The 25960-nt window shown below is 41.1% G+C and overlaps 1 protein-coding gene across 12 annotated transcripts in view; it reads left to right on the top strand.

Annotated features, from left to right (window-relative positions):
* obscn (obscurin, cytoskeletal calmodulin and titin-interacting RhoGEF) overlaps positions 1–25960 on the top strand; it is a 212538-nt gene that overhangs the window by 173837 nt on the left and 12741 nt on the right. For 11 of the 12 annotated variants that reach the window (XM_062957387.1, XM_062957386.1, XM_062957385.1 and 8 more), the window contains 15 exons: positions 11923–12043; positions 12891–13024; positions 13765–13871; positions 14883–15051; positions 15645–15726; positions 16305–16505; positions 17311–17371; positions 17506–17583; positions 18216–18388; positions 19675–19701; positions 20084–20236; positions 20537–20582; positions 21180–21257; positions 21830–24959; positions 25427–25549. In XM_062957387.1, the coding sequence (XP_062813457.1) occupies positions 11923–12043; positions 12891–13024; positions 13765–13871; positions 14883–15051; positions 15645–15726; positions 16305–16505; positions 17311–17371; positions 17506–17583; positions 18216–18388; positions 19675–19701; positions 20084–20236; positions 20537–20582; positions 21180–21257; positions 21830–24959; positions 25427–25549 (4683 nt within the window). Of the gene's footprint in view, positions 1–1486; positions 1530–4914; positions 7063–11922; positions 12044–12890; positions 13025–13764; positions 13872–14882; positions 15052–15644; positions 15727–16304; positions 16506–17310; positions 17372–17505; positions 17584–18215; positions 18389–19674; positions 19702–20083; positions 20237–20536; positions 20583–21179; positions 21258–21829; positions 24960–25426; positions 25550–25960 lie in introns of those variants that run through there. The other variant, XM_062957389.1, reaches the window with a different exon arrangement.

Here is a 25960-nt window from a genome sequence, read left to right as displayed (position 1 = left end):
GTTATTGAAACTGATCAGATCAGGGTCTGTTTAGTATTGGTTCCTAGCTCTCCAGAGATTAGTTTTGATATTTATAGATGGGGCAGTGGGAATAAAGACAGGATATGAATGCTTTTAAATAAAAAAGCCTCGAATTGTTTATTAGTCAAATAGCCTCAGGTTGTGATCCACAAATCAGTTGAAACACTTCTCTTGTGCATATTGTATATACTCATGTATAAAGCTAGAGACTGTGGTCAACAAATTGACCAAAAAAACTGGGTTGACTTATCTATGGCTCAATCTATGTTGCTATACAATGTAGTTTGAAACTGCATTATGTGGTCAGTGTAGACCAGGCATGGACAAACTTTGGCCCTACCAGCTGTTAGGAATTGTGAGAGTTGAAGTCCAAAATACTTGGAAGACCGAAATTTGGCCGTGCCTGATGTAGACCCATATAATGTAGTTTAACTACATTAGATGAATCTACATTGACTGGTAGTGTTGATGGAGCCTAGGAGTCAAGGTAAGTACTGTATTTTAACTCTTATCAGAAGGGAGCCATCTCTTTCTACAAGTAGAGTGGCAAAAGGCAAGAGTTTAGTCTGTCCCAAAGGAACCCAAAGAAAGCATCATTTCCCTCAACTCTGTCTGCTATGGAGGCACTTCTGACCTTTTTGAAGGTTTTGGTAGGAAAATATTGGTAACCAGGAGCAGATGACCTGCTACTGCAATGCTGGCTTTTCCCCCTCTCCATGGAATAACCCTCTACGTTTCCACAGGTCTTCTCAAGATCCATAATTTTGGATCCAACACTTGTCACCTACCGATACATGAGGTTGATTTATTCATGAGTATATACAGCAAATTTACTAACAGCCTTCAATTCAAATGTCACCCCAATCCTTTACTTCATGTAAAGTCATTAAATTGACCATGATTGGAAAGAAGAAATCCTTCCTCATAGGAGTTGTAGATGAGGGCCAGATATAAATGAGCATTGATATTCTCTTTCACCCATTTGATTGAAGTCTATCTTACAGATGAGTTATAGGGTCCTCAGGCTGGATCTATATCCCAGGATCAGATCCCAGATTATTTGTTTATCCAGATTATCTGGCAGTGTAGACTCATATAATCCAGTCCAAAGCAGATAATCTGGGATCAGATCCTGGCATATAGGGCAGTGTAGATCCAGCCATAGATTTCCATGCCGAGATGCTGATCCCATTGGTTTAAAAATAAACACTAATGATGCCAATTTACACTGCGCAAGCATGTTGTCAACTGAAGTGATTGTGGATCCAACTTTGAAAAAAAATAAATGTTTGAAATAACCACAGAAAGCAGTGATGGGATGGTGTATGTTCTCCCCCTCTCCCCGCTCTAAATTTTAATTCTTTCCAATCAAGTTTTCTTCTTGATTCGCTTAACAAAGTTAATGTGGTCGTTTCAGCTTCTGCCGTTCTTTAACCCCATGCTGTTCATACTGTTTTCTTTGTAGTCACTGAACAAGAGACTAAAGTGCCCAAGAAAACCATCATCATGTAAGTGTTGATATTTTTTAACATTCACGTTGTGATGTGCTGCCTCTGCATGTCCCAATAATACGCCTGGGTTTATTGGTCATGCAAGTGTGAATATTTTTTTCTCCCCACCCATCCCATCAGATCTTGTGGTATTTTTGTGTTACGAAGCAATAGGGTTGGCGACGGGACCTGTAACCCATCCCTCACTGCAAAGTTAGCACTTAAACCTACAGTTTCTGCCTTATTCTTCTTGTGATATTTTCTATTGCAAGGTGAGCAGGCCAAAAATCATTATAAACAGATAAAGATTCCATCTTTGAACGCTACCTCTTCAAAAGATGTGCTCAAGCATACTAACATGCCTTTTTAACTTGCCTTCTTTTCATCCTCTTTTCCCCCCTTCTCTTGTTTCGTTTACCTACCAAGGAATGGTTTTGTGAAGGATGTTGGAAAAATTGGCAACATAACCCTATTTTTGGCATGAAGGCTTTTCAAGTTGTTACTGCAGAGGAGAGGAGTTCATGTTCAAATACCTGAGGCAAAGTGGCCAAAAATGTTTTTTCAATCCTTATTCTCTTGCTATACCAGGCATGGGTAAACATGGTCCCTCCAAGTGTTTTGGACTTCAACTCCTACCATTCCTAACAGCCTCAGGCCCCTTCCTTTTCACCCTCAGCCGCTTAAGCAGCTGAGGCTGTTAGGAATGGTGGGAGTTGAAGTCCAAAACATCTGGAGGGGCCAAGTTTGCCCATGCCTACGCTATACAGTCAATCCTATATATCTATGGGTTCTGTACCCATGGATCAGACCAGCCACAGCTTGAAAATATTCCAATCCCACCCCTAAATAGCAGACCTTGATTTTGCTATTATGTATAAGAGATGCTATTTCACTACATTACTTGGACTTGAGCATCCATGGATTTTGGTAGGGGTCCCCAAACTAAGGCCCGTGGGCCGGATGTGGTCCTCCAAGGACATTTAACTGGCCTCTGTCCTAAACTTTAGACTTAGGGGTGACCTAAGTCTGAAATGACTTGAAGGCACACAACAACAACATTCCTAATTTTGAACTATTTCATCATAGTCCATCCGTCCATCCCCCCCCCCCCAACAGTCTGAGGGACCGTGAACAGGACCTCCACTTAAAAAGTTTGAGGACCCCTGGTTTTTGATATCTGGAACCAAACCCTAGTGGTTACCAAGGGCCTAAAGTACATGTTTGCATACATTTTCTGCCTCTATTGGCAAATATTACTATAGTGTTTTAATAAAACATGATTCCTTTAGTCTACATATTGCCCATAGTGGTTTGTTGATGACATCACATAGCCATGTGGTCATGAGCCAATCAGGCTACTTGGAATTGTCACAAAGTTGAATTGTGTTAAAGTCTGTCCATGAAGAACAGCCACTGCTCTTTCATTTGCCAAAGTTGTTGCTAAAGGTTTTTGCCTGATTGGAAACAAAAGAGGGGGAAAATGCTTTTAGCTTCCTAGAAATATTTGATCAATATTCTACTACATATTGAAACTCACATTTGATTGCGGCTAGTCACCAGATTTCCAGTCCTTCAAACGTTAACCTTAAATTTCAAAAGATGAAGCAATCACAAAAGCTAATCTTGATCCCAGTCTCTCTGGACATTCCACATAATCTACACACATAATAAAAGTGAAAATGTGTATCTGTGTATGGGGCATGGGTTCCCAGTGCTGTAGAGCCACCAATTCACTCCCTCCCAGGACATTGCAGGTTACAGCGAGTCCATCCCAGTGTTCCTTTCTTTCTCTATTTGCATGACCCTGCCCACTGCTTCTCCCTTAACCCTTTCCTACCCTTTCCTATGGCACACAGCAAACAAAGGAATTGATCAGCAACTGAACATACTAGACAGGTTTGGGGAGAATTCACCATGATTTATAGGAGTCGTAGGGAATGGGATTTCTAGTTCACCTGCAATCTAAGAGCACTCTGAACATTGGACCTGGAACTAATTTGGCACACAGACCCAATATGGCCAACTGTGAATACCGGCGGAGTTTTGGGAGGGTTGACCCAAGATTTTTGGGAATGGTAGTTCACCCACATCCTTATGCATTTCCTAATGGGAGCATTCATAAAAAAACAAAAGCAAAGACTGAGTGCTTTTCTAAGACATAGCGTAACATATGACTAAACTGACCTCATATCCAAAAACAAACAAGGCCTTTTCTAATAACCTAGGCATTGTCAGGTACCCGAGCTAGTTGTAAATAATGATAAAGGTGATCTCCTATGAATCAGATGTATATATTATTTTGTAACAGGAATCAATCACTCTGAAATGAGCAAGAAAGCTCATCATGGGAATAAGGAACACTTTCTCACAAAATGAGATAAAATCCAGAGATCCTTCTTTAACATATTGGTGAACACATAGAATATCAGTTTCTTTACCAATCAAAAACAATGAGAAGTTCCATAGTGACCTGTTTAGATCCTCAGTCCTTGGCCTGATTCTTAGTTTTTGCTGCTGTCGTATAACTGAGCGGTGTTGTGAAGTCTTGCCTGCTGGCCTGCATGTTCCAATATAATTTTGCTAAGTGACAACTGCTTAAAATAATTTTAAAAGTTCTTTAACAGCATTGTTAAGAAGAGCACCCAAATCCCCGCTCAGCCATGGAAATCCAGTGGGTGACCCTGGGCAACTCCTATGTTCTCAGCCTCAAATGAAGGCAAGGGCATCTTGCCAAGAAAAACAAAGATAAGTTTACCTTAGGGTCATCATAAGATGGAAGCAACCTGAAGGCAAAAACATCAGTTTGTGCTGAAGTGCTAGCAGATCTAAAGGTCATAGTAGTTTCCCCATAGCTTATCTGTGGAACCTATTAAAACAAAAGAAAAATAATATGTGGTATGTTATTTCAGGAATAAAAGTACTGCTTGGCCTCCAACATTGGAAGTCACCCTTACCATACAGAATCATCAAGTAACATAGAGATGGTCCATTTTGCTTATAAGATCTTGGCCTCCACAGCAAGTAAAATAGACAATCTCAGAGGTCCGGTCAATTTTTTGCCCAAACTGTTGCTTGGTCTCCAAAATTTGGGAGACACTCTTATTGTCATATAAAATAGATAATCTGAGATGCTCTGGTCAATGAGAGCCAAATGGGCCCAAGGAGTATTGGAAAGTGTTGTCAAAGAAGCTAGTCTGACTTTGAGATGGTCATATGGGTGTGTGTTGATGCATGCTTTTCAGATGTCTGCACTCACATGTTGCTGCAATGCTCACAAAGCCTAACCCTACCTGTTTGGCATTAGCATGTGATGAGCCATGCACACCCAAAGTATGCAGGGCTGGGGATTGGGGGTTGGTTTCTCTCCGCACACAAACACAGTCTCCAACATTTCCCTCATCAGAGAGGAGACCATAACCACAGTGGTGAAGACCCCAAGGGTAAAGCGACGGATATCTCCTGCCCGCCCACCTTCTAGCTATTCATCTTCTCACTCCCCGAGATCTGAGTTCTCGACACCAGAGCCAATATTTGTGACCAAGATTAGGCAACCCACCCACCGGCATGACCCAGAAGCAATGCAAAAGGCAGCCATCCCTACTCTTTTTGTGACCGAGCCAGACGAAAGGCAAGGGGCAGGAGTCAGGAGTATTATCGTAGAAACCACTGTGGAGGAGCAGAAACCCAAGTGGGTGGAAGTAGAGGAAATCATCGAGTTCAATGTGATGAAGCCTGCCCAAACAACGAGGAAGAGAGGAGCGTCTCCTGCGAGATCAGACAAGGATGAATTTGGGTCAGGTTATTCTCGGCGTGGCACCAAGCCTCGACGTTCATCCGAAGACGATCCAAATGCAAATAACTCCAACAATAAGTTAATTGAGCAGGCAGAGACTTTCCTATCCCAAGGTGCTGAAAAAGCTGGAGTGGACTACAAGGGACCACAAATCACTACTGAAACTGAGAAAGCTCACAAAATGTTGGAAGACAAGAGCAGCCCTCAAGAATCCACCAGCAATATCAATTCCCCTGTGGTTGCCTTTGTAGTTGAGCCGTTTGAGGCCACTGTGGTGGACAAGGATGACTGTCTACAACCACATAAAGATCTAAAAGAGACAGATGATGCTGTTGACTGCGATCCAGTATGGGAAGCCAAAGACGAACCCTCAGGTTCCATGCAAGATGTGGTTGTTCTTGAGGAAGATGTTACAATAGATGAGCCAGAGCAGGTGGGTTTGGATGACCTCCAACACCGAGATCTCAAAATCCTGACCCGTAATGGGAAAGTGTTAACTTTAGAGGACCTGGAGGACTACGTCCCTGAAGAAGGGGAGATGTACAGAAGTGGGGGCCCAAACTCTGCAGAAGACAAGCCTTGCGAAATTGCGGTGCTCCAGACGGAAATTAACAAACCCACCATTGGGAAGCCAGTTTTACTCAACGTGGGCAGGCCTGTGGTTTCTAACCCCCGGCAAACCTTTTTTAGAGAGTTTGAAGGACATTGTCCTGGAGAAGTCTTTGTGTCGGCGTCCACCATGACAGGAGGACAGTCCATGAATCCATCCAACATCTCCTTCCATGTCAGTGATTCCTCTGCAGCCGCGATGGCCACACCAGCTTCACATATGACAGCAACAGCAACGCCATTCAAATTGAGCTCATCTTTCTGCACCGAGGTACAACTGACTGCAGACAATGGACAATCCAGTTTCAAAACAGAAGTTTCCACCAGAACCCACAGCTATGGAACGGTTGGAGAAACTGTCACGCTCTGCATCAAGAAGGAAGACTCCTCCCAAAGTTGAGCCAAACAAGGTCGCTTTCCTCACTCGTTAATATGAACTTTACCACAAGTAACAACGATAAGCAACATCAAGAGCCTTAAGAAGGAAATGATAATGGGAACCAAAGAAGAAACAACCTAACAGAAAACAATATGATATGGAAAATACTGTTTATTAAACATGGAGTCTCTCCAGTCTTAAAGGGAACACTGCGCTAGATGTAATGTAACCTTTGATTTGTGATTTTTAAGAGAGCACACCATTCCATTACAAAGTGTGAGCCTATGGGAGAATTAGTAATCAACCCTCCAGAAATAATTAACATGGTTATTATGGGCTGCCAAACTCTACAAGTTAGCTGTAGGACAGATGGCTTGCCTCTTAATAAACAACATAATGACCCTAAATTACTTCTGAACATTTAAATAATGCTTTACTTCAATTTATGTGGAAAACACAGACACCAGTTTGACCATACAAGCCATGCCAGGTAGTTCATTGCTTTACAATAGAATTAAAACCAACTTGAAAAGACTTTCAGCTTTTATTCTGGTGTCATTTTAAATTCGGGGGGAAAAAGCTGGATTGATCAACAGTGTGATCCACAAATTATGCCGGCATTTCTCTTTTAAACTAGTTTTATCCTATGGGATATAACACAGACAACATAATAGATATTTGTTCTTTTCAAGCTGATTTCTAATGTTTTCATTGCCAACAGGATTGTTGGCATGGATCTATGCTGAATCCAATATTTTTGGATTAAAATATTTTTATTTTATTTTAAGACAATTGCCATTGTGACACCACACCTCATTTGTCAATGGAATGGACAATTTATGAACACATACTAGACTAAAACTTGTCTAATCTTGGCAGCTGATTTACTCATGAGTAAATAGCTGCATGGAATACTGAGTTTGCTTGCCTCTATATCAGCCTTAACTATCAGTGCCACTGGAAAAAACAATTATTGCAAAACAACAAGAAGAGATATATATATATATATATATATATATATATATATATATATATTTATTTTGACAGGTCATTTGCCAAGCATTTCAAGCAGAATTATTTTTTGTTTAATAATAACAATAAACACTTTTTTATTTTCTGCTCTATCTCCCCAAAGGGACTCAGAGCGGATTACAACATACACAGGCAAACATGAGAGAAGCCTCCCAGTAGGATGGTAACACATCCGGACGTTCCCTGGGCAACGTCTCTGTAGATAGCCAATTCTCTTACACCAGAAGCGACTTGCAGTATGTTTTCAAGTTGCTTCTGACATGTTAAACAAAACACAAACCACCTAAAATATTATTATCAAGGCTTCCTCTGAAGACAGCTTTTGAAATAATTCACGCAAACCTTTATTACAATGATGGTACTTCAATCCTGCAGTGTAATAATAACATAACATTGCAATTCTGTAAATGTTTTACTATCTTGAAACCCGCCTTCCTTGTTAGAGCATATATAGGACTGCCCTGTGAATAACTTCACTGCAGTGTTCCTTTCCCAAATCTAATAATAATACCATGTGCACTACTTTTATAGAAGTCGAGACATTTCTCAGTGGCTTTCTATGGCAAACCTCGTTTATATAGCAAGCAATGTTCATTCTTTTTTGGAGTAACACCTCATTGGTTTGTACTGTATATAATTAAGGTCTACCATGATCTATAGCAGGCATGGGCAAACTTGGGCCGTCCGGGTGTTTTGGACTTCAACTCACACCATTCCTAACAGCTGGTAGGCTGTTAGGAATGGTGTGAGTTGAAGTCCAAAACACCCGAACGACCCAAGTTTGCCCATGCCTGATCTATAGTGTCTTGCACTATGCATCTTATGTCGGAAAGATACAGACATTTCAAAATACCTCTCTGCTGAAGATTATTTGGAGAGTCCTACGTGTTTATTTTCAAGGTGTTTTCCTAGAGATTCAAAGTGCATTTTGCTTGTACGTGATTGTAGAAACCTAAAAGAGCTGTGTGGGGATTGATTTTTTTTTTAAGTGAACTTATTCCTAAAAAACCTCAGTGCGTATTCCCAGCAGAGGAGGACAATGTAAGGCAGATTGTTTGAGAGACACAGAACATACTATTTACTAGCTGCTCAATTTCTTATCAATAAATGTCTGATATCAGCTGCTGTACTATTCCATCTCTTTCGTGTCTTGTTTTCAAATAATTTCTAAGTTTTGATAGGTTTCCTTCTAAGATGTCATAGTTCAAAAGGGAGTAAATCACAGCAAAGCTGTGGGAGATAGAAAGGTTGTGATGGTCTTGAGATTGGTCATGTTCTGGATGGAAAAATGTTATGATTTGATGGAGCCTTGAATGAGTTTGAAGGCTTCTCCACATGGAGAAAATATATCAAAGAGGTTGTTATGAGTTCTCAAGGTATTAGAGTTGTGCACGGAATCTGTTTCTCCCGTTTCCTTCGTTTCTTTAGTTTTGTGCGGTACTTTGGCAACATGTAATGGGAACACCCGAAAATAAGCTTGCCACGAAAGCAAGTGAGAGCACATCCCGTTCCAAGCCTGCTTTTCGGCATCACAGTTTAATCTTTTGTTAATCTCCCAGCAAACAAAAAGTAAGCCCTCATTCCCTGAAAACTACTCTCCTCTTCCAGAAGGTCATGGCTCTTCCTTAGCTGGAAGTGGGAAGCCTTGTTAAATGCCTTGGAATGGGAAAAGTGTGTGGCTGGCTGACATGATATAGCCTAGGAGAGAATGCTGCCTGCAGCTGAGTGCCTCCTCCAGAGTAAGAATTGGCTGCAGGCAGTGGCAGGTATGCATGCTTTGTGAGCCTCATGCCACACACACACACACACTCTTTCAAAGGAGAGTGCATGTGTGGCATGCAGGCCCAGAAACCCTGCATACTTGCCAGTGCCTACAGCTGAGTGCCTCCTCTAGAGCAGAAGTAGAAAGAAACAGCAGGTAAGAAGAAGCCTCCTTAAAGCATGTGAGAAGGGGAGCCTGGGGAGCCCCTCCCCAATAATGGGCCAATAGAAAATGGATTGAAAACATATCTGCCCTCCCAATTTTGGGAGGCTCCTAAAAATGGATTGGGGCTCCCAGCAAAAGTGGGGATACAAAACGGGTCAAAATTTATCCCGAATACAGAACCCTACAAGGTAATTTAAATAGCCAAACTATTTTCTGACAATTCCAGAAAATTCCCAGTTACTACACTTATTTTTGACCTCAAACATTTTTCTTTTTTTTTTAATTTTGAGGCATATCATACAACAATATGTTCCCCTTACTTCTCCGGCTGTCTAAGAAGAGTCACAGTGCTGTTGTACGTCAGTAAAATGGCACATTTGCATTAGAACACCTGAAATAATTCTTTTAAAAATTCAGAGAGGAGGAAATTTTTCTTCAAACCATAGGATCACCTCTGCAAACCATGGCCCCATCTACACGGCCTTATAATGCAGTTTGGAACTGCATTATATGGTCAATGTAAACTCATATAATGCAGTTTAACTGCAATGAATTGCATTACCTGACTCTACACCGGGCATGGGCAAACTTTGGCCCTCCAGGTGTTTTGAAATTCAACTCCCAGAATTCCTAACAGCTGAAGTCCAAAAAACCTGGAGGTTTGCCCATGCCTGCTCTACCGTAACCATATAATGCAGTTTCAAACCATATAATGTAGTGTATGCTATGAAAGGGATAACTCATGACCTCCTCAGGGTCACCTTAATGTTCTCCTTCCAACACCACCTTGGCACAACTAACAATATCTTTAGAAACGTTACATCCGAATCAAGATCATTATGGGTTGGAACCATGCTTCAAAGTGGGTATGGATGTACTAGTCTCAAAAGGACCCTTGGCATGGTTTTGTGGAAATGGGGCACCATCTGTTGTGGACAGAGGTAAGAATGCAAAGGAATGAAGAGAAGAAGGAAGCAGGAGACTAAAAGAAAAGTGAGGGAAACTCAGTCACATGTCAGAATTTGCCGCACTTCAAAACACATTCCTATAATTTGTTTGGTCTGGGATGTTTTGCTCCTTGAAGTAAAGAACACAAAACAGTGCCTTCTCCATGTAGGGTTGTCATATGTCCATTACAGTGGAACATTTGGATTTGGGTGATCCGAATCTGTGTTTTCCGGTGACCATGTGTGAATGTGAACATGGGCAGGCTGAAGTGTGTGCCTTCATTTCAACACCATATGGTAGGTCCCCAAACTGAACCCCGTCAAGTATAGGCAGCTCACTGTATTATAAAGGATGTCCCTTATTTGAGGGTTAGAAAGAATGTTCCTTACAAGACTGGCTGCAAAGAATAGGACTTGCTAGTCTGTCTGTTGTTAAGGCCACAATTGTATCAACAATTCTCTAGAACTGTGGTTAACTGCCATGAAGTTGACTTTGACTTATGGCAACCCAAGAATGAGAGACCTCCAAGTCACCTTAATGGACCTGTTCAGGCCTTGATGATTAAGGGCAACTAGGTCTTCCTTGGTTGAGTTTCCTCATCTGGGATGTGGTCTTTCTCCTTCCCTACTGCTCTCCATTGTTCCAAGCATTTTCATCTTTTCCAGTGAATTGTCTCATGATATAATGGCCAACATATAACATCCCTAGTTTAGTCTTCAAGGGAGAGTTTAAGTTTGATTTGGTCCACAGCACCCATGGAATTCTCCTCCTGTATCACATGTCAAATGAGTTAATTTTCTTTCAATCTGCTTTTTTCACTGTCCAGTTTTCACAATGACATGGATGATCCTAATTTTAGAATTCAGTGATGTATCACAACATGTCAGGATCTTGTCTGGATTACTTTTCCTAACACTAAAATATGTGTTACTTATCTCAGAGATTGCTGACAGCTGTACAAAATTCTTTTGCACACACAGAAGCTCTTGAGGTTTCCACAGAAGTCTCCATGGAACCCAAGCCTTCTAGAATCATAGATCCATATTCTGGAAAGTATCTGAAAGGCTATTTAGACCAGGGCATATCAAATTATCTGATGAGAGAGATTATTTCCCCCCAAGGTGCCAGGAACTGATACCATAGCTGTACCTATTGACTATATACTTGCTTACACCCCAGAGACAAAGAGGCTGATGCCATATGGACTACTAGTGTCTGTTCATGGAGTTCCTCTTGGAATAGCGCTGATAAAAGCCATTTCCTGTCTGATGCAAACAGTTTGCTACTACTGCATTCCTGTTTTGAAAATTGAACCATTCTCTCCACTAAAGGAATATCAGTTTCATGCTGGGTTTATCGATGATTGAGGGACATTTCCATACACAGCTCCTGTATTGCACCAAAGTGACATTATGTGCCTGAGCCCATTCTTAGGATTCAAGTCTGAGCAGGTTTGACGGATCCTCTCCATAAAAGTCCTAAAAGATATGATATATTTGCAATCTGGTTACATTTTGTGAAATCTGTGCTGCTATAGTTTGATAGGAACTCAGAATACTTGTTTCATGTTGATTTCTGCAAAACCTTTCTAGCTTATGTGTCCTGTTCAAGAAGGCATAGAGAAAAAGGGCAGAAGTAGATATCATTGCAAGTGTCGCTCTCTTGTTTCCCCTCCATTCGAGTCGTGTGTTCGCAAACTAACCACTTCTGTTTTCGCTGCTAGCCCAAAAGCAGGAACCTACTGCTGAAACGACAGACAAGGGTGAAAAAAGTCAAGTCCTTGCTCAAAAAGACACAATTGTCCAGGATGATGGGATTTGTGAAGCGACCACTCCCATTGCAAGGTAACTTCCCTATGCAACTCAGATATGTTACCTTTCAATCTCTTTCTCTCATAATCATCAGATAAATTAGGTAATGTTGAATACTTTAGAATTTCCGAAGACAAGAGTCAGGCAAAAGTATATATATATACACATACACACAAACACACCACACACTTCTATGAAATGACTTTGGACTGGCTTGAACCTATCACTCGCTTTTGCATCCATTTTCCTTCAGGTGGAAAAAACATTGATTGTTTTGGCAGTTTTCCATCACTTCTTTCTTGCTCATTTTAATTGTTAGCACATGGCCTTCCTGCCAGCAGCCTTCAAGGGAAGTTATTAAAAGAACAGCCAAATGCATTAAGGAATATCATGGTAGAATGAAGGAACTATCTAAAATGTTATATTAGTTGGATTACAATAATATTTTCATGATATGTCTTTGGAATGAGAGGTGGGAAGTACAGTTTGATCTTTAATTTGATCATTTTGATTATTGTTTTCAATGGGGAGGATGGAGGGAATTAGTTTAAATGGATGTGTTTAATGATATAAGTCATATATGGAAAAATAACCATCTTTATCAATTGTATGATAATACTTATATTTCTGAAATGTTAATAACTATATAGGTTAAAATGACAGCACAATTTGAAAGAACGTAAATGCATTAAAATATGAGTATATACGTATATATCTCCCAGCTTCCCACTCAAATAAAAAAAGGAAAAATATCTGTGGTCTTCTATTCATAATAAAGAAGTAAGACAGTCTTGCAGTACTATGACACAAAGATTTTTATCACTTTGTTTCAAAATCCTGTTTGCATTGTGTAATCTTCCTTCTTGATTTAATGCCAAAGAACTCCCCAAACAATGGATGGAGCAGAAGAGCGCAGTGGTGATGAAGTGGATATCCTGGAGAGAGAGAGACAATTTTATATGGAGACCATTGAGAAAACATGCGTCCCCAAAATGGCAGAGGAAGTTGCAGCAAGTAAGCCAAACATGTTCCAGTCTGAAGTAAAAATGAGCCAAAGTGGGAGTCTGTAGAGAAAAACCTGTGCTGTTCTTTTGTGCAGTTTCCTGCATAGAAAACCTTGCATACAAAAATTATTTCTGCGCAGAAAATAGATTTTTGCGCAGAAATATGTTTTCCTGCACAGAATAATTCTTGTGCAAGACTTTGGAAGATGAGGAATAACTCAGAGGCATTTTCATTTTCTTCCAGAACAGTGGTTCTCAACCTGTGGGTCCCCAGATATTTTGGCCTTCAAGTCCCAGAAATCCTAACAGCTGGTAAACTGTGTTGCCGAAGGCTTTCATGTCTGGAATCACTGGGTTGCTGTGAGTTTTCGGGGCTGTATGGCCATGTTCCAGAAGCAATCTCCTCTGACATTTCACCCACATTTATGGCAGGTATCCTCAGAGGTTGTGACCTAACAACCTCTGACGATGCCTGCCATAGATGTAGGCGAAATGTCAGGGAAGAATGCTTCTGGAACATTACCATATAGCCCAGAAAACTCACAGCAACCCAGCTGGTAAGCTGGCTGTGATTTCTGGGAGTTGTAGGCCAAAATACCTGGGGACCCACAGGTTGAGAACCAGTGTTCCAGAGGATGGAGAAAACTACCTTAACTATTCCTCCTTGCATCCAAAGAGAAAATGATTGAGGATGTACATCCCCATGGAATACTTTTCCAGTGTAGCTAGCTAATGGTTTTATCTCATCAGGCCCACCGTACATGCAAGTGACGATTGAGGATGAACAAGTTCGTTGCGGGGAGATGGCAAAGTTTCATGCCATAATTGAAGGAGATCCAATAGTTTTGTGGTTCAAGGTAGGTTGGAAATATTGTGAAATGGAAGGACATGTAAACAAAAATGAGTTCAATCATATTAACTGACTGGTTAACAAACACTGGAAAATGATGAGTGTTAATAAACAAATTATTGATGCTCTATAGTCCCTTCTAATTTTCACTAAACCATGATCAAAACACCCCAAGGATAGTATTCTTTCCCAAAATGAATTTTATTTTCCCAAGTTGAAATTTTGCTTATATTAAAGTGTGCATGTAAATGCTCTGGACTTAATTACCTTGTTTATTTGAGAACAAAATATAGTTCTCAACAAAATACACTAACTGTTTGCAAATGTTGCAGGCACAGCATGACATTTCAAAAGTAATACAAATATATATGATTTTAAAACCAGTTTTAATGTACTGGGTATAATTTCCTAGCCCCTTTTAAAAAGTTACTTTCAAAGTACATAGGTTTTTTTTTTCTCTTCCAAATGTATACCATTTGCTATCAGTGCAACTCCAGTTGCTCCTGACACGGAAAAAAAAAAGTCCTAAGGGTTCAGCTCCAAATGTACTGAAAAAACCCCCAACAAATCATAGAAAAAAGCGATATAAAACATTTTTGCAGTTAATAGTAACTGATTAATGGGGTTTGTGACAAGCTAAACAACCAAAGTAATTCACTAAGTTCTATTTTCCCCCAAATATGGAGATTTGTGTATGAGATGTCATCTAAATGAGATGTCCTATGTGTAATGGTTTTGCACACCCACATAATTTCAGTCTGAGTTTATCTTTCCACTCCTGTGATATTATATCACTAAAATATTGTATTGTTTTAACTGTTACTTGCTGTAAGCTGCCCTGAGTCCCTTCCAGGAGAGGGGGCGGGATAAAAATAAAACATTGTTATTATTATCATTATGATCATTGTTGTATGACACAGCAAACAAGATAGATATGCTGGATTTCGTATTATTATTATTATTATTATTATTATTATTATTATTATTATTATTATTATTATTACTCTCATCCTTGCAGGGCATTTCATTATTGATAGACAGTGAAAGGATTCGTCAGTTCAATGAAGGCACCAGATACTCCTTGATTCTTTACAACACCAGGCCAGAAGACGGGGGTGTCTATACTCTCATTGCCAAAAATTCAGCAGGGGAGGTCTTATGCAAAGCGGAACTGGTGGTTCAAGAAGGTAACCAGATGTATGGCCCTCCTCCCATTATATATGGCCCCCCAGTAGGTTGTTAGGAATTATGGGAGTTGCAGTCCAAAACATTTGGAGGGCCAAAGTTTTCCGATGCCTGTTATAGCCAATGCCAGATTAAGGTGAGTGGATTCCAGAAAAGGGGCTCCTGTTGTGCAGATGGGCAAAGTCCCTTGTTGGAGCACCTGCTTAGCAATATTGGAGATTGGACTTGGAGGTACTATCAAGTCATTAGCTATTGTCCTCCCAGCCTGGGTTGAGTCCCTTTCAGGCCCCAGGGATGGGATAATTGAGGGCATCTCCAGTCCGTCTCTGTCCCAGATGGTGTGACTACAAGCCTAAAGGCCATGATCCAACCAACCTCTTCAGCTGGAAAATGGTCTGCTTCAGAAAAAGACAAGTCTCCTGTGCTTTGAATACCCAAAATAGGCAGAATTAGTCCCACAGAAGTATGCTTCAATCAAAGATGTGTGGAATATATGCATCAAATGGGATGTTCCTGCTCCTTTTTAGCGCAAGAATATAATCATCCTGCAAACTCCAACATTTATTTGGCTTTGTTGTCTGAATTTCTATTATAGACAAGAAAAGTCAAGAAGCAAAGAAAGAAAGTACAAGAAGAAAGCTTCATGCCTTTTATGAGGTCAAGCAGGAAATAGGAAGGTGAGAACAAATTTTCACTGAGAATTCCAATTAAAAATTAGGACTTTATCACACCAATCTGCTGTCTCATGGCATTGTGTTGTTTAAGCGAATGGAAACATATTGTTATTTGGAATGCTCTCTTTCACACCTTGGCACAATTGCACTATGCTTGCACTTTGTGGATGCAAATTCCTACAATCAATTGTCTACACAGTCTCGCTTCCTACTCATGTTCACCCAACAGTACATTTGTATTATGTTTTTTTGCTATTTTTCCTCTTTTGCTGCAACTAGTTATATCACTCTTATAAGACTTTCCTCCACTTTGCAATATCAGGACTGCAGCAAGAGACAAGTATAAGAAAAAATGTGGAACAACAGCATTATTTAATTCAACCTTTTTCTACCAATGAAAAGAGATTGTCCTGCTGTAATTGTGCTTTATCAGTCTCGTGTGATAAAGTCCTTAGAAGTTACAACTGTTCCTCTGAATATATATTTGAAGTCTGGAAAGGAACTTAATAGGAAACTTGTTGCTTTCAGTATTGCTTCCAGTATTGAAAATGTGTCCTCTGAGGGTGTTTCCTTCTCCACAGGGGTTCCTTTGGCTTTATCAAGAGGGTTGTCCACAAAGAAAACCGAGTGCCGTGTGCAGCCAAGTTTATACCCCTGCGAAGCAAAAGAAGGGAACAGGCTTATCGGGAGAGGGACATTCTGGCCTCCCTGTCCCACGAGAGGATCATTCAGCTTCTGGATCAGTTTGAAACACGGAAGACTTTAATCCTTATTTTGGAGCTGTATCCTTTTAATAGAGCGCAATAACTACCAAACAACCACCTGAAATGGCATACATGCTACCCAAATTATAGTAGAATTGAAAGGTGGGAGAAGGGGAAGAAAAGGTTTAAAGAAATGAAGAATCCACAGATCAATTCAATTTAAGGGTGCAGCTACACTGTAATTTATGTACCACTTTAACTACCATGGCTTAGTGCAATGGAATCATAGGAGTTGTTGTTTTCCAAGATCTTTAGCCTTCTCTATGAGGAGCTCCCAGTGTCACAGTGAGTTAAACCACTGAGCTGCTGAACTTGCTGACCGAAAGGTTGGCAGTTCGGGTTCGGGGAGTGGGGTGAGCACCCACTGTTAGCCCCAGCTTCTGCCAACCAAGCAGTTCAAAAACATGCAAATGTGAGCAGATCAATAGGCACTGCTCCAGCGGGAAGGTAACTGCGCTCCATGCAGTCATGCTGGCCACATGACCTTGGAGGTGTCTACGGACAACGCCGGCTCTTCGACTTAGAAATGGAGATGAGCACCAACATCCTGAGTCGGATACAATTAGAATTAATGCCAAGGAGAAACCTTTACCTTTACCTTTACCTTCCAGGGGTACTGGTGCCTCATCAAACCATAGCCTCCAGGATTCTATATAATTCCTTCTGAATTTCAAGATTTGAAATACTCCAAAATTGTCCATACGGTTGGCTGAAATTGTCATACTTTTGCTTTCTGATGGCTTTCTGATGGTTCAGTGTATACAAACTTAGGTGTCACCGACATGTGAATATGTTGCATTTTGCATATTCCTTAATGTATTAGCTGCTCCAGTGAAGAGCTTCTGGAAAGATTGTTCAAGAAGAATGTGGTGACGGAAGCAGAGGTAATTGTGCTTCCTTGTATTTTTTATGGATTTTAAATCAAGTAATTGTAACAGTCTTCCTGAAGAAGTCTAAAATCAGAGGAAACCTTTTTGAAATCCACTGATAATGGTTTTCATATTTCATATGCACACAGGTGAAGATATATATCAAACAACTTTTGGAAGGGATTGGCTATCTCCATGAAAATCAAGTACTTCACTTGGATATTAAGGTAACACTTAAAAATGACTGTGACCAGAAAAGAAAGTGCTTCCAGGAAACCTCATTGGAGTAATAGTCCTGTTGAGTTAAGCGGGCCTTTTCTAATCTGAATAAAGACTTAAATCCATTGAAAAACAAACGATCATTTTTGGAAGTGTGACATCTCCCATCCAGGAGAGGTGAAGCAGTAGAATCAAGATGGTGCCCCAGGTAGTCTTATACTTCTGGAGGGCAGGAGTGAAAAGCAGAAGACATAAGAGATCCAAAAATCTGAGTGGAAGCTTGTATTCTTCCTGTGTTACTTCCCAATATTTGTGAGATTCAGCCTGAAGAACCTCCTTTTTCTGATGTAGAACCAACATCCCAGTCGCCATATGTTGAGTTACCAACCCATAATTATTTCAGGCCATGGAAGGTTAATGACCCCATCTCCTTAAGTCTCTGGGAAATGGGTAGGATTGCTGCTTCACATGTTTATAAATGGACAGAATACCCACAAGACTCCACCAAGCCGAGGTTACAAATTCAGCAAGGATTTGGGTGTCTGATCAATATGAGGCTGGTGATCACAATGAAAAGGGTATAGCTTGGTTGATGGGACTCTCCTTCAAACTAATGTTTCCATTCTTTCTGTTTCCACAGCCCTCAAACATCTTGATGGTTTATGATGATCGGGATGACATTAAGCTCTGTGATTTTGGCTTTGCTCAGAAGATCAACCCGGCTGAGCTTCAGTACAGCAAATATGGGTCTCCGGAGTTCGTCTCACCAGAAATTCTCTCCCAGTCACCAGTGTCAAAAGCTTCTGATATCTGGTAAAATATTACCCACCCATCCTCACTTCAAAGTAGCTCTTGTTTAATGGAGAATACATTTTAGGTCAGCTGAAGAACAAAGTAGTGGTCGAAATGGTTATGATGGTCTTCATGTTGACTCCAGTTTGTGGAAACCTTCTTGTAGGGTTTTCTTAGCAAGAATTCTGTAGAAGTTTGCCACTGCCTTCTTCCTAGGCTAAGAGAGTGTAACATGACCACTATCACCCAATATGTTTATAGCTGAGTGGGGATTCAAAACCTTAGGGCAAAGTCACTGGCAGCTGCTGTGTATTATGAAGATGGCTAGTGAGTCCATGTTTTGGGTCCAGTGTAAATGAGCCCTAAGTCTATTTGCTATGAATGAGGAAGTACTTAGTCTTCAAAAGCTTATGCTATCCACTTGGTTCTCTCAGTTTCTAAATATGCTACAAGATCTCCATGCACCAATTTTGGTTCAATATGTCCTCTTGAGGAAGCTGCTTCAAAGCAGGGCATTTGAAGATAAGTTTCTGAGAGGAGTTCACATCAAAAGTTCCCATTTTTTATCTTTGACAGAGGCCTGTATCTCTTACTCTTTCTCTTTATTTAGACCATATATTTTATGTGCCAGTTTGTTGCATTGTCTGACTATAAAATGCATCAACAAATTGCTGCAGTTATGGTCAAATGAGCTGTGTAATTCTGAATCTTCCTATTCTTGAATAGTTAAAATACTTTGTAGTCTGTGATTTATGGACCGGGTTGCCTGACAAATCAGGAGTCATAGGATCATTGCTGTGTCAGGAACTGACAGTTATTTTAACTTTAGTGGTTGTTTGCGGGTTGACTTATTTTTGTTATAATGTTCCTGTTTTTCTGTTTTCTGTTATTTATGCTTTGCTGGCCAGGAGGAATAGGACTTTAGTTTTCTAGGTTTTTTTGTTTGAAAGACATAGATTGGATGAATAAATTTGGAGTGATTTGGTTCAGTGGTTTTGTTGTTTACTCAGTCCTACAAACGTACATTACACACACACACACACACACACACACACACACACACACACACACACACATTCTTAATTCTTTATATATATATAAATGTTGATTGGGCTCGTCATATAAATATAAGCCAGTTACATTAAGAATTCCCTGGGTTCTTGCTAGAATACCTATAAAAATGTATCCAGGGTCATTCTTATTGCACAGATTATAATCACTACATAAATAGAGTGAAGTTGTCTATACAGCTTCTATTGAAATTAAAAAAAATTCTGACAGACTTCTTTCCCCCCCTTTCTCTATAGGCCTATTGGAGTAATTAGTTACTTAAGGTAAGAACTTTTGCTCTCTTCATTTCCATATATCCCCCATGCTGTGCCCTTTCATTTCGATGTTTATCCATTCCCCTAATCAGTCTTTTGCTTTTGTATTGCTGTCTGCCTTCAAATCACTTCCAACCTATGGCAATCATAAAGCAAGCTATCATGGGGTGTTCTTGACAAGGTTTCTTCAGATGGAGGTTGCCTTTGCCTTTCTCCAAGGCTAAGAGAGTGTAACTTGCCTAAGGTCACTCAATGGGTTCCTGTGCCTGAGCAAGGATGTGAACCCTAGTTTCCAGATTCATAGTCCAACACTCCAACCATTAAACCACGCTGACTTTCCCCCTAATGCAGACAGCCTATTAATCCTTTTGTATTCTTCTGACATGATTAGCTTGACATGCAAGTCTCCATTTGCTGGGGAAAATGACAGAGCCACCCTCTTAAACATTCAGAGTGGAAACATTCCTTGGGATAGTCCCGATGTGGTTCATCTGAGCAAAGAAGCCAAAGACTTTATCAGAAAGATATTACAACCTTCTCCAGAGTGAGTACCCCTTTGGTTATTTCCCAGCCATCTCCCAAAAATAGGGATGGGCAGCGAGGAAGGGAGGAGGGAAAAAGAAGGCAAAGGAGCATCGTCTGCAGCTCAGATTGCACCTCTTTAGTGTGGGTTCCCAAATAACCTTGAATTGGCGTGATTACTGACACATTGACATCTGTACAGGTCACTCATCTGGACAAATCTGAATATTTCCTAAGCTATTCAGAATAGTTGAAAATACTGTTGGTATATGCAATTTTATACACATACACACACAACTATATGTTTCTCTCTCCCCCTCAGGGCAAGACCTAGTGCAATGGAGTGTCTTTCCCATGCGTGGTTTCAGGTATGGAATCTCTCTCCTATACATAGTTTGATCTTCTAGGGAAGAGGAACAACATTGGACCTTTCCTCCTCTTCCAACACCTTTGCATGATGGTATCAGTTCAAGCCAAGATGTTTCTGCAAGAGTTATCTATTTTGGAAGCAAACAGAATGTAGATTGTGTTGTTGAAGGCTTTCATAGCTGGAATCACTGGGTTGTTGTGAATTTTCCGGGCTGTATGGCCATGTTCCAGAAGCATTCTCTCCTGGTGTTTCACCCACATCTATGGCAGACATCCTCAGAGGCTGTGAGGTATATATCTCACAACCTTTGAGGATGCCTGCCATAGATCTTGGTGAAACCCAGAATGTAGATTCATATAGTGGAAAAAGCCATCCTGCCATGCAGGAATACACAATTAAAGCAATCCCTGTTTGATGAGCGCTTTGATGGATCTGGGACCCATGTGCTTGGGCCAACTTTATTTATGTCTCTAATCAATAGAGTTGTAGCTTTTTTGTCCCACACTGATGCTGTGTGTACTAAATTCTTTTCTTGCAGAGGGAAATTCCAGCCTGAACATGTAATAATCCTAATCTCAATTTGTTTCCTTTATAGCACAACCTTCCACTTGAAGAATCTCATTTTATCGAAACAAAGCAACTCAAATTTTTCGTATCTCGAAGCAAATGGCAGGTGAGTACACATCAATCCGGCTATGCTACTGTTTTTCCTTCAGCGTGCAAACATTTTTACTGCTCCTTTAACCTCTAGAGAGTTGCCATGTCTCCAAGATTGGAAGTTTGCCATTGCAGAAAATGTGCTAAAAGAGTGCAATTTTGTATCCTAATTCCTCATGATGGTCAGGGTGTTTCCTGGAACTTCATGAATGGAATTAGAGGACTTAAAGTAAGTGTAGGAAAAATATGTCTTGAACGGAGACCATAGAAATTTGGGGAGGGATTTGTAACCATTGACACAACATACTAAAGTTAGGATGGTCCACTGTGAGAGGTACCAGTTAAGTGGAGGCCCAAAACCATAAGATGCATAAAAATTCCAGTCGGAGGAATCAGGTTTTGTTTGCTGTTGGGAATTGATCCACTGTACAGTTTTCATTTGCAAAGAGATATGGACCTTGTTGAGCAATTACATAGATTACAATTTTTGTTCTCCAGAAAGTACAGGCAAATATCTTTTGGAAGTCAGGTATGCTTTGAATAACAGAACTTTCTTTTCTTTGCCTTGTGCTTTCTTTCAATGCCCAGCGTTCCCTTATGAGTTACAAATCTGTCCTGGTAATGAGACCCATCCCAGACATTTTGGAGAAAACCCATCAAAACACTTCTCTGGGCATCTCCAGACACTTGGTGGAAGATAGCAGTTCCTCTAGTACCAGTGGGTCATCTTCCGACAATGAAATTGCAGTCTCACCGGGAAAAAGACACTTTGGTCCCACACCAGAACTTCACCTTTCTGTGTTTGAGGAAGCAAATTTTCCAGAATATCATCAGCCTTCAGAAACCTCACTGCCACTAGTCAAAGGTGGAGACCAAATGCCAAGTCCAATGGAGGTATCTGATTCTTCTCCAACTGGTTTGTTACTTCCAGAAGAAGGCAAACGAGAAGGAGCTGAAGCAGGACGGTCTCCGGGATGTATCCCTAGGCACAGTGTCATAAAAAGTACTTTCTACAGCCAGCCATCTGAAAGTCTTGCAAATGTTCCCCCATCACCAGGCAAAGAGCACAGAAAACATTTAGAAAGAGCCAAAAGATCATATAGGAAAGCAGGATATTCAAAATCAGCTTTAAGTGGGTTGCGTGAACCTTTGCTAGAGCAGTTTGGAGAAGAAGGAGTTGAAGAGATATCTGGTGATGAGGAAACTGAAAGGTCCAGGGAAGGGGGACCTCTGATGATCAAATCAGCTTCTTTTGATACAGCTCAAAAATCACCACGAGTTGCCTTCCCAGTTACCAGCAGAAGTCGTTCTTTGGATGATTACCGAATCAGAGCTGCAAGTTTTGCTGAGGAACAATACATCGAGGAAGAAGAAAGTGACCCAATTCCCCAGGGTAGTCCCATGGTGGTATCTCATCAGAGACATGCTTCTGAAGGTGGCTTAAGAAAGACTTCTGCAGAAGAAGACATAACAAAAACTAAAAAGGATTATCCCAAGGAGCAGCCACAACTTGGCATGAAACAGAGCTCAGTTTTGAGCGCACAACAGCAAAAAGCATCAATTGCAACACAACTCCCTGGAAAAGGAGAGGGATTACTTCAAGAAGCAAAGTTGCCTTCATCCATACAGATGGAAAAGCCTGTTTCAGGAGGCGAAGGCCTAATGCATCAAGAAGATATAACCTCAGGGTTAGTCCACAAGCAGGAAGGTAAGGCCAAGCAGTTACTTCAGACACCTAAGGCTTCCATTCCAAAACGAGAAAGCAATGATGGACAGTCTCTCCCAATGGTCTCCCATGACAGCAAAACGGGGAGATACCTTCCTGAAGAGACAAAACTGACACCACATAAGGAAGAAGGAGTTCCCCAAAATATAAGGCCTTCTCTTCTAAAGCCTTTGGATATTCAAGGGAAACATCAAGTTGGGCTTCCTTCTGATCAGGGCAAGATGCAACAAGTCACTATGGCAAAGGGCAAGATCCTGAAAGTCCCAGAGACTGTGCAGGTGGTTGAAAGCCATTCAGTACTAGACCAGAAGTCTTCAGTTTCCATCAAAATGATACCTGGCATGCCTGTCTCACAAGCAGAAGTGTCTGCTTCATCAATGCCTGGAAGGAAAGAACCTTCGGCTGTTGCAAAATCAACAGTGTTAGAAGGGAAAGTCCCAGCTAGTTCTCAAGCAAAGTCTGCTCCAGGTTCTATCTCAGAGAGCAAAAGCCAGAAACTGTTATACCAAGCACCTGCCATGCCCAGTAAGATAAAATTACCTGATATAAAAGGTCAGGTCCCTTTCGGTATAGAGACAGTGCCTGTTCACATATCTGGGGAAGAAAGCCAACCAATTTCACAGCAGAAACCTGCTATTTACAGTGGGGTGGTTTCTGGTGTCCTCCAAAGTATACCTTCATTTTCTCAAGGTGCTTTCCAAGCCCCAATCTCCTCTGTAGGAATGGCTCATGAAGAAAAGAGCTCATCTGCAAAGCCTTCCATTTACAGAGAAGCAATTCCTGTTCCTAGTGAAGTTAGAAGTCTCCTTCAAGAAGGAGAAAGCATCTATAGATTGATGCCAAGGGGCCAAGGGGCATCAGCTTCAGGCTTCTCTCATGAAGGTCCATCTCAGAAACACTCGGTTTACAGTGACAGAGAAGCTGAAACTCTGGACTATCTAGTAGATGAAATGGTTTGCTTGTCAGAAGAGATGACTGCTTTGGCAGAGTCAGTTTCTGAACAAGAAGGATTTGAGAGGCATGTCTCTCCTTCAAGAGGCATGAGGCACATCTCTCCACCAAGGGAGATGTTCTTCCAAGGCTCTCCTGGGCAACATGGAAGAGGAACAGCCAGGTATCTTGTGCGCCGAGGGAAAAGAGAAGGGGGCATTGGATTAGCAGATCCCTCAGAAGTAGACATTGTTTATCCTGGAGAAGAAGATCTTTTCATGACCAAAAAAGCAAGGATGTCTCCCTCTTATGTAGGCCATGCCTTGGATTATGGAGGTGCAGAAATGCCGATGGACTCTCAGCTTGCTAGTTCTGATTTTTGGGACAAATTCTATTATGCAGGCAGTCAAGGAAGCGGCCAGATGTACAACCGGATGTATGAGATTGCTTTGGTGCAGATCCAGGATCTCTCAGAAGATATGCCCCATCCCGACAGCAAGACAGGGAAGTTTGACATCTATGAGGTGGAGCCTGCTTTCCTCAATCTCTATGAACTCTATGACATTGTCTACTTCCCATTTGAGTTCCTCAGCTTTAGGAAATCCCCTGAGAAGTTACCCAGGAAAAGGCGTTTCCCTTTGGGAAGGCTACAACCTGGGATACAAGCTCATGTGCATCAAGAGAAAAAAATATGTGTCAGGGAAGACAACCTTCAAGGAGAAGCTACAATAAGGGAAGTGTACAAAGATGAAGAGAAAACGGCATCTACCCCTGAGTTGGAGACAGTATCAAAACAAACTCAAGCACACATGATAGGGAAAAGGTCTGATTCAGAAGGAGATATCCCCATTGAGTCCCAACAGATTTATGTCCTCTCAGAAGATCCAACAGGGAAGAGAAGGAGCTCTCTCCAGAGCAGATTGGGACGCTTCAAACCTTTTGTCAGGTCTCAATCCATGGAACTGGTAGAGCAAAGCCTGAAGAAAAAGATGAAAGCCTCAGTTGCCCACCTTTCCAGAATGTTGACAAGAAAATCCTCTTCTGATGAGGAAAGTAGGGCAGGTAAGGTCCAAGGGGGATGCATGTGAGTTTGCCAGAACTTCTAGGGTTGAAGAACAGGGGGTGGGAAATGATGGGCAAGTTAGAGAGGACCACACATTCCCAAGCAACTGAAGCTTTAGTTATCATGAAAGGCCAATTAATGAATAAATGCCCTGCTATGGACCTAACTATATGACACAATCATCCAAATATAATTCATAATCTGCAGAATTATTTGCAGAGCACATTCTTGCGATTCTTATTTTGGTTGCTTTAATCAAACTCATCTTATACTTGCTTTTCCAAAAGCTCCGAGTTAATCCTATCAGGTAGTTTTACAGCTGTAGTGCCCCCTGAGATCAGAGCACAAGCAAACAAATTAAAAATGTAAACAGAGAAGATCCTTGAATCAGTCTTTATTTATCTCATTCCAGCTACTCTGAGCCATTCCAAGTATCGTTTGTGATGGTTTCTCTCCTTTTCAACAGACTCCGAAGAGCGGAAGAGCGAGGGACAGGAGCGGGTGTCCTTGCCAGAGTCTCCTGGAAGTGCAAAGAGGAGGCTCGCTTTCCCTTCATTCACTCTGCCAAGCCTCAAGATGAAGGAGAAAGGTAGACCATGAAATAGAAAAAGCTAGAACCCAGAGAGGTGTAGCATGAACACTACACAAAAGTACAAGCCTTTTCTAATTAACTACGCAAGGGACTAAAGGTAATAGTTGCCTGGGCCAGATCCTGGCAGGGCAAGATGGTGCTGCATGCTACATTTCCTTCTTTCTGCGTAAAAAAATTTGTATATTGTAGAATAGAAATTTTAAAATTTCTGGCACATTTTGAGTACAGCCAGCCCACCAAATTTGCAACTTTGATTAATCATGCATTTGATTGATTTGTTATGTCTAGGAATCTAGTTCTGCAGAATAATTCTATGGCCAACCTCTGCCCAAAGTTGACCATAAAGTCAAGCTGGATGAAACAGAGATTCCCAGAGGGAACATTTCTTTGAATCTTTAGGTTCTTCAA

This window comes from Anolis carolinensis, chromosome 6 (genome assembly GCF_035594765.1).
Source record: "Anolis carolinensis isolate JA03-04 chromosome 6, rAnoCar3.1.pri, whole genome shotgun sequence".
NCBI lineage: Eukaryota > Metazoa > Chordata > Lepidosauria > Squamata > Dactyloidae > Anolis > Anolis carolinensis.
The sequence above is the reverse complement of the archived record's forward strand: the minus strand, read 5'-3'. Positions and strand labels throughout refer to the sequence as shown.